The following is a 13,048-nucleotide window of genomic DNA, read 5'->3' as shown; positions in this document are numbered from 1 at the left end:
CTTCAATGTCTGAAAGGGGCAAAAAGCTAGAGTTTTCTTCCCAGGCAGTTTTCTCCTGCATAAATACTGTGTTCTGTGAATTCTAGACACCTTGTTCTCTAATTCTTAATTCTGTCTCCTCGACTCAAGGAGATTGCTGACCTTTGTTTGAGTTACTCTCCCTGTGCTGTGTTCTGGAAATTCTCTCCAGGCAGTAAGCTAAGGTAATCATGGGCCTCACCTCATTATTTCTCCTCTCCTCTGTTAGTTCTTTCTCATCTCTCATCTCCATGACTTATTTTCATGACTTGTAAAATGTTAGAGTTATTTATTGCTCAGTCCTTAAGCTTCTTCTGCTTTTTACTCTCCCTAGTCAGCTCACCTGGTCACAGGACTTTAATATCATCATCATATTCATGACTCCTTAACTTATTTATCTAGTCTAAATCTCACTGGAGATTTGTTTTTTCATTTGCCTTTGTGATATCCTCACTTTGATGTCTAATTGTGATCTCAAACAACATATCTTAAAATTGTTCCTCCTACATTCTTCTTAATGATAACTTTTTTTTTTCATGAATACTAGGGATAAAGACCTGGGTATGATCCTTGACCCTTTTCTTTCTCTTACTCCTTGGATTCAGTTTATCAGCAAATCCTGGCCACTCTTCTACTAAAACAGTTCCAAGAATTCAGTCTTTCTCATCACTCCGATTACCACCACCATGATCCAAGCCACCATCATCTCTTGCCTGGATAAATTTAGCAGCATCTTAACTTCTCTGCTTCTCTTACCTGGCCTACTGAAAGTCTACTTTCAACACAGTAGCCGAATTCATCCTGATGAATGATTAGTCATAAGTTAGAGCACATCTTCTGCTCAAAAGGCTTCCCAGTTAACTCAAAAGCCAAAGTCCTTTTGATGACTTACAGAACCCAGTCCATGCCCACTCTGACCTCCCCCTCCCTACCCCTACGCACTCACTCTGTGCTAGTCACTTACCCTCCCTGTTGTTCCCCAACTATTTCAGACATGTTCCCACCTACGCCTTTGCACTTGTTGCTACCTCTGTCTGGAATTATCTTGCTCCAGCAAGCCATGTGATCAGTTCCCCACATTCTCTTTAGGTCTCTATTCAAAAGTTACTTTTTCAGTTAGAACTTCCCTGGCTACTTTATCTAAATAGCTATATATCTTCACATCTATTTACTTATTTAACTATCAACATCCTTATTTAATTCTCAACTATTAATTATCCTTATTTTAGGATAGATGAGATGAAGTGAATTGCCCGAGGTCACACTGCTAGTAAATGGTAAAGCATGTAGATTGTCTCCAGAAATTTCTCAATATATTCATCTTATGTACATGATATTTAGCCTATATAACTATTTACATATGTTTATCACATGTATACACACACCTATAGATATATCCCATCTTCAAGCTATATTTCATCATACCTGTTTCTAAGTGCTCCATGATTGATGCAACTGGTAGAGACTTGGAAGAAAGATGATGCACTTACCCAGCTAGCATTTACTGGGCATCTACTAGTAGGTGCTAGGCGTTGTGATGAATGTTAAGGATATAGAGATGAAAGATGCAGTTACTGTCATGAATGACCTCACAGTTGGGAATAGGGAGAAGACAGACACTTAGAAGTTCGATGGAGAAAGAACTAGATAGGACCCAATGGATAAAAAATACTGAATGAAGATTCTAGTCCAACACAAGAAAGTTTCTAATGGTCAAAGTTGTCTGAAAATGAAATGGGCTAGAGGGTAGAGTTCCTCTCACAGGAGTTGTCCCAGCAAAAGTAGGGTGACAGTTGACCTGGCTGTTATAGAAGGGATAGACTTAAACATAACATGGCTGATCAGGAGCCAGGTAACCAATGTGAGCTAAGGTTTATTAAAGACACTTTTCAACAAAGGTTTATTAAAGACATTTGCAGAGATGTGTGTAGGGCTAATGGAACTAACAAGAATTTTGATGCACCCAGGGGACTAGCAGAAACTAGAAGGCATTTCCACTTCATACCTGAAAGCACAGGAGGAGTCTGATTAAAAGCCAGAGCCTAGGAAAATAGGCTCTCAGAGAGAAAAAGAAATTCTAGAGAGAAGCAGCAACTGCCAGAACTGGAACAATACAGCATTCCCAGAAACAATACACCTGCACTTCTCTATCCTCGGGTTGTTCGGTTATTTGCAGTGCCACTTATTCACCAAATGCAAATGGAAGCCAGAGGCAAGCGCCTGCCAGTGACACAGTTGATAAAGGAACTAATACTGTCCACAAAGGTCAGTGCTGGAGAGCACCCAGCAGGGCAGAAGAGGGTGAAATGGATCCAGAGGGAAAACAGGATAATCAGTAGTTAGTTTTAAGGGCCCTTTATTTATTCCGAGGCAAAAAAAATCCTGTAGACTCTACAAATGAACAATTGGGAAGCGAACCTCAACTGTGGGGTGAGTGGAGCCTAGAGAAAATTGGAGCTGAGTGGATAATCTGGCTCTGTCCTTCCCACATCTTTTTCCCATGCAGCCTCACCCTCGTGCTCTCTGGTGCACACCACCAGCCATCCCTGCCCTGGCGTCCGAGAGAAGCGCACCGGCTGCGAAGCCTCCTTCCTGAGCCGGTGTTCAAGGGCGTCCCAGCTCACTGAGGGCCAGGAAGCGAGGCCTGGGCACAGTCCCGTCCGGCCCGGACGCTGGTGCCCGCGGGGTCCTCCTCGCCCTGCTAGATCGCGGCGACCATTCAGAACCCCGGCTGCCAGACAAGCGAAGCTTTCCACGTGGGCAGAGGCGACGTTGTTCAGGTGGCAAGGATCCAAGGCTGAGCCTTCCTCCCCTCTGCGTCCACCCACCGCCCCTCCCCACCCCCGACCTAGAAAAGGACACGCACACAAAAAACTTTGGCCACACTATTAATATATTCGCGTTTCCTCCCACTTTCCCAATGGGCTACCAGCTGCAGAACTCCTGAATAGAAAGCTTAATTGTGCTTTGTCATGCAGAATACCTCGATTTTCTATAGAAGGTTACAAAGGGCCATTTGAAGTATTTCTTTCTCGCCTAATAGTGAACCATTTGCATAGGGTACCTCTGCGCCTGCCAGACCCAGGTAGCTGCTCCGAAGCTCCGGGGGCCCTGGAGTAACAAAACCCAGGGCGGTTTCCAAAGGGCGCCCTACCCCGCCTCTCGTTCAGCGTTTGGACTTTTCTCTCCAATTCCCTCGGGTCACGGCCAGCCCTAGGCAGCTGATTTGGAGGACGCGAAATATGGCCTTCAGTCCGCGGGTGCCCAGCCCGTCCGTCTGATATCTTGGAGGCCTCGGGCCATCCAGGCCCTTCTAGCCTGGACCGGAGCCTCTTCTAGGCCAGGTCTACCGAACCCAGGTGGTGTTTTTCATCTTCTGCCCGCAGGTTCAGAGACCAGGCCTTTGCCCACGCTGGGTCCTCCACCCACTTGCTTCCCACGTAAGGCCCAAGTGAGGCGCTGAAGAACTGGAAGTTGATTATGATTTCGGTACCAGGGCTGCTCGTTTCTCCTGGTTGATTGACAGTGCTGCGTTCAGAATACCTTTTCTTGTTGCTTGTTTTGACAGTTCCGATCCAGGTCTGTGTGACATATAAAGCTAATAAAATTCTAATTTCATTGTTAATCTTATTTCATTGCAGTATAGGTTTTTACCCTCACACCTGCATGGCAGGGTGTAATTCCATTAATAAAAAAAATCAACATATTCATTGCATGTCTTTTCCCTGATGATATATTGTGAGCAGTGTGAGTTGAGAAAGAGCCATTTATTCCCACCGTGAATGAGCCTGCATGGGGCGGGAGCTTCACCTGCCCCTCAGTCAATTAGGAATGTATCGAAAAGTCTAGCAGAAAACGAGTTAAATTAACCGTTGGCTAATTTCCTTGTGTCCCTCCTACATAATCCCCCCTTTTCAGCTTGCCCCAGAAATTACCACATGTTGCAAGGTTCAAATAGTGCCTAATGAAACAGTGACTAAACGCTTCTCCCTCCAGCGCCACCGACGGGGGAGCCCTTTCGCCGGCCTTCAAAGCTTGCCCGGTTTCGTGGTCCTGGTTCCCGTATCCAAGAAAGAAAAAGAAAAAAAGAGACGAAAAGGAAGAGAAAGAAATTTTTGACAGGCAGGGAAAAAAAAAAAAATCTAAGCTGTCAATAACTCTCTATCCAGCGGGTGAAACTACATTACTGCCCACCCACTTCCTGCCACTGATGATGCAGTGGGATTCCAAGATGCCTGTGCCCGAAGTAGAGACCCAAGTAGGAATGGCAGCTTTAGCATCCTCCTCTTTCCCCGGAGAGCTAGGGTCCTGGGGCTAGGCGGTTTGAGCCATGGCCAGGGGAGACTGGTTGGGGAAAATGGCCAGGAGAACAAAGGGTGGGGGTAGAGGGCAGATATCAAGGCAGAAGGAGATGGAGACAAGACAGAGAAATGCAGGCAGAGACAAATCACTAGGGAAGCAAATGCAAAGGCAAAAAAAAAAAAAAAAAAAAAACCACCAGAGTAACAGCAAACACACCTCTAAGTCTCAACTCCCTTATCCCGAGTTAAAACTACATGTATGACTTAAGCAACTTATCAGCCTCTAGCCAAACGCATTTTGAAGCCCTGACGTTCAAAATCTTAATAATTAATCATTCTTATTAATTAATTAAGGAGGAAAGGAGGAAGGTGGCTGGCTGCTGCTTGACCCCAAACAATCTAAATTAGGGTTTGTGAAGGAAGTCTCCAAAAGCATGCACTCCCTCTCCTTCCTGTTCTTTCTTTTTCACAGTCTCAAAAATTTCCATTATAATCCTTCAAGGTCTGGGGCAGGCAGAGCTTCTCACCCTGCTCCATCCCTTCCCAGCAAACTGAGACCATGCTGGCTTCAGCTTCTTGGAGCTGGCTGCCACTCAGGCAGGGAGCTCTTTCCTATCGGGAGCAACTCCCACCTGCCTTTTTTGCTCTGCACCTGCTGTGGGTGGTTTCTCCTTGAACTTCAGAATCCAACTAGTTGCCTAGAATTAGTTTCGCTACGGTGCTCACAGACTAAATATTACTATATTCTCTCTCTCTCTTTCTCTCTCTCTCTCTCTCTCTCTCTCTCTCTCACACACACACACACACACACACACACACACACACACACACACACACATCTTCTCTCTCCTCTCTCCCCTTGCCTCCCTCTCGCTAGAGACTTGAGTCCCCATTTGAAATGGTGCAGCTAATACAAAGTCATCAAAGCACTATGGTTCTTGTCTTAAAGTGACAGCCTGCTTTATGAGACTGTTTGAAATACTCCCCTTGCTTTTCAATGTCTCTCTATCCATCTTTGTCTGCTCTTCAGAAAAGGGGACAATATAAAGCCCAGCCTGGCGAGCTCCCCACGCTCAGTCCTGGGCAGTGCCAACCTCCGCCTTTAAGCAGATTGAAATTGTCACTGCTTCATTAATCTGAAACTAGTTACTTTCCTAAGCACATAGCATAGACTTCCGATCTGTTAGGATTCACTTAGGGGAGCCCCTGGGGCCTTCCTGGGTTTGGGATTTAGAAGGCTCAACCAAGATACAGCAAGGGTTCAGGAAAATATAGGGTTCAGCTTGAAGAAAAGCAGTGCCCAGTACCGAAGGGTGGCATTGACATCAGTGCAAGAGAGCACAAAACACTATTTTCAGAGACAATGGGATGCCCAGGATTTTGGAGGGTACACTTGAGAATAAGTAGTCTGGCTATGGCAACAGACAAGGATATCTACTGCCACATGGAGCAGCACTACAGGTCTCACGGGCTTCAGATTTTTTTTTTTCCCCAAACAGAAGAAACTGGAATCCAAATTTCTTTGCAAGTTGGAGTTTTGCTAATCTTTTTTTTAATCTGAGTTCTGATTCAAGTCTGATTCTAAGAGACGTCTTTAGGTCCTGTGCTTCTTCGGCCTTTCCCTTAATTCCAGCCTGTGTTGCCCACTCAAGTGCCAGATGTTGGATATAGAAGCCTTGGGTCCTTGTAGAATTTCTATGAGACAAGTTGCCCCTTTTCTTCATACCCCCACCATTAACAAAAGACAATACAAAGGATTCTATTACTTTTGATATTTCTAGCTGCCTCAGAATAGCAAGTTTTTGGGTTCTATTCTATGTAGTTTAGGGAAGAGATGTGGGCATTTTTTAAGAGCTCGATTTTCAGTAATGTGAGCCTAAAGATTTATAAAATAGATTTATATTGAATTATGTTAATAGACACCTAATAAATGCACCACTTAATTGCATGGAAAAAAGTGTTCCCTTTTAAAAGGTCTGTCACCTTAACAGGTACATTCAAAGATTCCCTGTGAATAATGAAAATAGGAACAATTGCTTTGATGCACTGAGCTGCATTCATCTTCTAGGACAGCTTTGGGCTGTGTTTGGAGAAGATGGGAGGAGCTCTTTTGAAAGGAGTGATTGCTCCTTTAAACCCTATTTCCTCTAGCAAATAGGTTCTATTGGAGTGTCATTCTCCCCTCTCTCACACCCGTAAGGCTGGGCTTGAGATCCTGCCCCAGAGCTCTTCTCCATGTCTCCCCTCCATGTTCAGATTGTTTTTCCTCCCCACAACCCAACACTGAGTACCTCCCCATCTCCCTCAAAGAAATCTCTCAAGGAGTGCCATTAAAAGCGAGTGGAACCTGCAGGAAAGGTATAAGTGGGAAGCAAAAAGAAAAAGAAAGGCCAGGGGCGGTGGCTCACGCCTGTAATCCCAGCACTTTGGGAGGCCGAGGTGGGAGGATCACGAGGTCAGGAGATCGAGACCATCCTGGCTAACACAGTGAAACCCCATCTCCACTAAAAATACAAAAAATTAGCCAGGCGTGGTGGCGAGCGCCTGTATTCCCAGCTACTCAGGAGGCTGAGGCAGGAGAATGGCGTGAACCCGGGAGGCAGAGCTTGCAGTGAGCTGAGATCGCGCCACTGCACTCCAGCCTGGGAGAAGAGTGAGATTCCATCTCGGGGAAAACAAAAAACAAAAAACAAAAAACCCTGGTTAAAAATTACTCTTTTCCATCTACATCACCACCATCAATGGACCCTTTCTGTCTCTCTCACACACACACGTGCCTCATGCATGCACGCACTACACACATGCACATACAAACACCCTGGTGCCTCTGTGACCGCTTTTAGTTAGAACCACCGCCTTTCTGGCAATTGTCTGACCACAGTTAGAGTGGGCCAAGCAAACTGCATTTCTAATCTTTACCAGATATAACTGGACAGAATTGGTGGCGCGTTGTGGAGCTGGGGAGGTTAGCAATGAGGAGAGGGAGGGGGAGGTCAGATATCAAACACTTCACATCCCCAAGTTTTTTGTCTCTCCTAAAATTATTAGATATGCTTTAGGGGAGTGGGGAAGGGACTTAGCTATGATGACCACTTCAGAATAAGGACCCCAGAGGAAAAGAGGTCTATGGGCACCAGTGTCTCCATCATACGTGCCCACTGACACCCTAAGGATGGCCTACTGGGTCACTTTTGCTTTTGACCTAGTTTGCTATCAGTATCAGGCCCTTGGCCTTAGGCATTAGTTGGTGGCTGAGTGGGAGAGTGAAGGGGAAAAGTCTCTGTTCCTCCTCTATGCTCTGAATGTCTGGGCTGGGCCAGGGCATATGGGTGAGAGGTCACCCTTCCTGCTCTCCACTCTGCCTTCCACCCCCAGCTCTTTTCCTGTTTAAAGCTAATGTGAGACTTGTTCTCAAAAAGATGGACTCAACCACACTCACAGCTGGTGCTACCCACTGATTTTCTCTTGGTGGAGCAAGTTCCTGCTTTCTAATTCTCATTTTCACTCTCTTTCTTTCCATTCTTCCTTTCTTTCCATGACCTCTCTAAGAGGTCATGCTCCGGGGGGAACAGAGTTCTGTTTCTGTTTTTCAAGTGGGGCATATTGGAAACTAGTATCTAGTACTTCCCCAGGCGGAGAAATTGTCAAGGGTGACCCCATACATCTTAAACTTTCCTCTTAAATGGGTGTTTGATATCAAGATTATTTAGCTGAGAATGTGAGTTTCTGAAGGTTGGCTTAAATGTTCTTAAACTAAAGTGAAACTGTTGGTCTTTAGAATCAGACCGACTCCAAAATACCAGAGCATTATTCTGATTTTAAAACTTCAAAAACATCACCGATATTTTTTGAGGAGTGGGGATAGGGGAACATGTAAAACTTGTTCTAGCACAGTGGGAGACCTCATACTCCCTTCTGAAAGTGACCAAAAAAGTCCACTCTGCATCGGATGTCCTAGAAGGAAGACCTCCCTGGGAACCTTTTCTTCTATGGAGAGTGTTCCAACATCGAAATAGGTATCGCTCCCCACCCCCAATTTTTTTTTTTTTTTTTTTTTTTTTGGCTCTGGACAGAAATACTTTGTTTATTCTCCTTTCCCTAGGGAACTTCCCCAAAGATCGAAGCCAGAGGTGCTGGGGCCATCCAAGGCAGATCCAAACTATCTAACCAGGGTTGGCGCTGCGGCTATCTGTGGCATGGCAGAGCTGGGCCCACCGCACACGGTACCAGGTGTTCCAAGTGCGTGGCTCCGCAGGGCCTGCGAGCCGGGAGCCCAGAGCTGGGCGAGGCTTAAGAACTGTGATCGGGGCTAGTCATGGACATAGGGGAGGGCTAAGCCCGAGCGCGGAGCCCCAGAGGGGCCGGGCTGGGTAGATGGGACAGGGACCAGAGGGGTCTCCCCACAGCCCAGAGGAAGCTTAGCTTTGGGCAAGAGCGCAAAGAGCTGCAGCAGGAGCTCTTTGTGCTTCTTACTTTCCCGGGTGGAAATACTCTGCTTAAACTCCTGTTCTTTGCGCCTGCAAACTCCCTTCCTCCCACCTCTGTTCTCGCGCGCGGAGAGACCTGCTTCTTCGGAAGAAGGAAGACAGGATCTTTTCGAAAGGCAGCCGGCCTACGCCTCCTCCCTTTCGTGGCGGGCAGGGTGAAGAGCCCGGAGCTCTGTGTATGAGAGACGGGAGGAAAGAGATTCAGAGGTTTGAGCCTCCCAGGCCCGGCAGTAGTGAGCCGGCTGTCTGGGACCTCTATGCAGGACAGAGCTCAGCACATTGTACAAAGCCCCTGCAGCTCCCTTTTCAGCCTGACGCAGTGCGGGCCCTCCTCCCTATGTCCCTTACCGGAACGAAGAGGAATCTTCCTTCTGAGCCTACTCTGTGTGTGTGTGCGTGCTAAAGACAACACTCAGGGAAAACGGTGGCCAATTTTAGAACCCCAACCGCACCTGGTGAGATTCAGTCCCACCGGCCTCAAGTAAATCAGACCTAAAGCCCTTGTGTATGTGTGTTGTCATTAACTCCTGTGGCTTGAACCTATTGGGTGGCATCTTTATAGAACCTAATCAGAAATTACACTAGTCGAGGATTAGTGGGGCTCAGCTTGCAGGGAATGCGACCTCTTCATTTTCCTGTTTCCAGCTTCTTCACTTCTCTCCCTAAGAAAACAATCCCAGGCTGCACTGAGGAGAGAGCCAGGTTGCCCTGCAGAGGGAAGAGCTAGAATTAATTATCTGGGACCAGGCTTAAAGAAAGTGATTCTGCTAGGCTTTGGGAAGGGGTTGGGGGGAGGGCGGGGACTAGAAGGGAGCCAAATGACTGAACGTTAGGGAGACCAGGAAAAGAAAACCCAAAACTCACAGATCTAAAGGCATCTCTGGGCTGCTTTGAAAAAGTGAGATTATAAATCTTTGAACAGAATACTTCCCGTCCCTGACTTTTTGTTTTCTCGACATTGAGGGAAACCCTCTAATTTTGCTTGCAGCATTGTTTTTAAGTTTCCACTGTTTGCTTCTGACCTGTTTGATGGATTGTTTTCTTCCTAAAATTATTCTGACTCTACAAATTCCTTCACATAATTCAAGTTTTCGTACTGAGAGAAATGAGGAAGTAGAAAGAAGAAAACAAATACTAGATGGGGGATTTTCACCCTTCCTTGCTAATTAAAGGTTTACCTGTCATTAACTGTCAGTGCCATTCTAAATGGAATGATTTGTCCCATCAACTGTGAGGAGGTTGCCTATTTTCAGGATGGAGAGGCACTACCTGGTAGATGCCATCGTGACTAAAGGTGTCTCTTTGGAAAGAGTTTTTGTTACATAGAAAACCTATTGAGCCACAAACTCCCACAGTCAAGAGACCCACATTACCAAGTTCTTACTCAACATTTTCATTGAAGTCCTCAGACAGCTTTTTCCTGTACCTGCCTTTCTCTAGACATTGGAGGAGGGGGCAGGAGAAGATAGGGAGATCAAACACCACAAATTTAAAATTCTGGTTTTTGTTTCATTTATTTAAATAAATATAAATATAAATTTTATATAAAACTATTCACATACAAAGGGACTTCCAGTGACTTAGATTTTAAATTCTCCTCAGGTGAAATTTCAGAAAGCAAGACCTACAGGGTCTAATTTTCTAAATTATTTTCAACTTGGGTATTTTTGTTTGAAAACGACAACAGAAAATAATCAATAAACCCTGTATTCTTATCGGGTTCTGAAAGAGAGTAGGGATGGGGAAATGACATAAGCTTTCAAAAACCCCATACAGTGTTAAACTTAAAAAAAACCTGTTTTTCCTCTGTTATATGATGAGAATGAGTTGAATTATAAGTTATTTACATTTTTATAAAACAATCTATAACTTCTAATTGGAGCCCCAGATAAACAGGTCAAGAAGGAGACACGAAGGTTCAGGCCCAGCTTGTCCATTCCAGAACATCTAGGTTCGTTTATTCTCCAGATGGGACCACTGCAATGAGCAAGGATTTGGGCCCCTGGGTACCCCAAGGTTGGCGTTGCCTGGTCTGCCAGGAGCCGGGGATGTGAGGGAGGAGGCTCTTCCTCATAAGGGGGAAATCTCCTTGTCATCGTTGGCAGAGGCCGGCGACAGGGAGTCCTCATCCTCGGAGCGCGCGTAGTGCACCTGGCTCCCGACGCACTTGCAGCCTGCGTGACTGTTCCTCTGCGTGCCTTTCCCCTCCTTCTTGTGCTTCACTCGGCGGTTCTGAAACCAGATTTTCACCTGCTTCTCCGACAGGTTCAGGTAAGTGGCGATTTCGATCCTCCGGAGTCGAGACAGGTACATGTTGGAAGAGAATTCTCTCTCCAGCTCCAGGAGCTGCGTGCTAGTGAACGCCGTCCTCATCCTCTTGCCGTTGGGTACCTGGCTGGCGTCAGAGCCTCCTGCGGACCGGCGAAGAGAGGGTCGAGAGGTAAGGCTCGGGCAAGGCGCTCCCACCCCACGTACTAACCAGGACGCATTTCAGGGACCCATTCAGGGAAGCCCAGCCGAACATCTGTATCTCTTTCCCATCTCAAGGCACGTGGTTGCTTAGCGGGGAAGAAGAGAGACGTGCAAAGCAAATAAAGGTCTTCGATGTACAGGACGCGAAGTCCCAGGATTAAAGAGGGATAGGGGCTTGCACTATCTGATCGTCTCTCTGAGCCTAGCGGAGAAGCGCGCAGGCTTGGCCAAAAACGTAAAAACGCTTTAGCCAGCCCCGACGCGGGGATGCCACACGGTTTCAAATACACCCACCCCAAACCCCAAGCAGTTAACCTCCAGTTTCTCCGGGGTGACATTCGAAGTCCCTAAGGCCCCAATACTAATAAGGCAATACTCGAGCACCTAGTACTAGGAGTAAAACGCACCAGGCTGAGTGGAGAAGCTGGCAAACTAACTTCCACCTTCGTGGAACCTCTGTGGCCGACTCTACAGTTACACTAAAAGCCCCTCCTCCCTCTTCACCCTGTCCCCGGGCTCCCACTTCCTCCACTGGAGGTGGAAAGTTTGCCCCAGGAGCGCGAAAGCCGTGGAGCACAGGTGCCCCAAGACCCCGCCCTACCCATGGTGAGGCAGTGGAATCTCCGCGGGTCCGCCACGTTGTAGGTGGTGGCGGCGCAGACAGGTGCATGATGTTGCGGGTGCCCCAAGGCCGCCGCGGCGGCTGCCGCCGCTGCTGCTGCTGCCGCCGCCGCGGCCGAGCCAGGCTGCTGGGGCTGATGGTGGTGATGGTGGTGCTGCTGCGGGTGGTGGTGATGGTGCGCATGGTTCACCCGCGGGCAAAACTGCGCGTCCCCAGGAGCCGAAGAGAACTGACTCTTAAGCAGAGGCAGTGCCCCTGTGGCCCCCGCCACCCCACTGCCTCCGGCCGCAGTAACCCCGGCCCCTGCGCTCCCGCTGCCGGCGCCCACAGACCCCCGAGAGGAGTGCAGGTGCGAAGTGACGCAGAGAGGGCACACGCAGAACGCGCCGCTCTTGCGGGACGGGCAGCCGGGGCCGGACACGGACATCACCAACGGGGACGGCATGCCAAGCGGGATGAAGAAATCCGGCCCGGGGTGTGGTTCAGGCAGCGAGGGCGCAGGCCGTGAGGAGTCCTTGATGATGAGCGAGTCGACATAGAAGGAGCGCGACATGTCGAGAGGGGTTGGTGGCTGGAAGCCCCGGCGGGTCGCGGCGACCCCTCTCCTCTAGTGTTCTAAGCTCTGCCCTGGAAGCCGGGCACACACGGGCAGTGAAGCCCTTGGGGACGCAGAGGTGTTGGCGTCTGGGCTGGGAACAAAGGGGTCCCCGGAGAGGGTTGGTCCTCACGTCCCCCGCCCGGCGCCCCGGCTCGGGTATTTTATAGCCCCCAACCCCGGCACGTGATGCTGCGGAGTACCGCTCGGCTCAGGCTCCTCGGCAGCTCCCCACCCTCGGGATAGGCTGCCCGAGTCACAACAGAAGCCGCGAGGAGGGGCGGGCGCGCGGCGGGGAAGAACTCGGGGGAGGGGGATGGGGGAGACTTTGCAAAGTGTAGGTTTTGTTAATTTCCCGGGGAGGCCGGCCTCCTCCCCCTCTTTCTCCACGCTTTACCGAGAAATCACAGCGCTGCATCCTCCATCCCACCCCCTCTCGCTACTCTGGCCCCAGCCCAACTCTTACCCACGCCCCGCCGCAGAGCGTACCAGGTGGGGACTTGGAGGCCTTTTTAATAGGAATGCTCGGTGTTCCCAGCTCCTCTGTGGTAGG

The 13,048-nt window shown here is 48.5% G+C and overlaps 1 protein-coding gene across 1 annotated transcript; it reads right to left on the bottom strand.

Annotated features, from left to right (window-relative positions):
* Positions 1-10,294: 10,294 nt before the first annotated feature.
* LOC105463521 (GS homeobox 2) lies at positions 10,295-12,614 on the bottom strand. The gene is made up of 2 exons (XM_024787276.2): positions 11,880-12,614; positions 10,295-11,217 (listed from the first exon to the last, which is right to left on the bottom strand). The coding sequence occupies exons 1-2, from the start codon at positions 12,451-12,453 to the stop codon at positions 10,877-10,879; spliced, it is 915 nt and encodes a 304-aa protein (XP_024643044.1). The 5' UTR covers positions 12,454-12,614; the 3' UTR covers positions 10,295-10,876.
* Positions 12,615-13,048: the final 434 nt, after the last annotated feature.

The sequence above is a fragment of the Macaca nemestrina genome, chromosome 3, assembly GCF_043159975.1.
Source record: "Macaca nemestrina isolate mMacNem1 chromosome 3, mMacNem.hap1, whole genome shotgun sequence".
Classification (NCBI taxonomy): domain Eukaryota; kingdom Metazoa; phylum Chordata; class Mammalia; order Primates; family Cercopithecidae; genus Macaca; species Macaca nemestrina.
The sequence above is the reverse complement of the archived record's forward strand: the minus strand, read 5'-3'. Positions and strand labels throughout refer to the sequence as shown.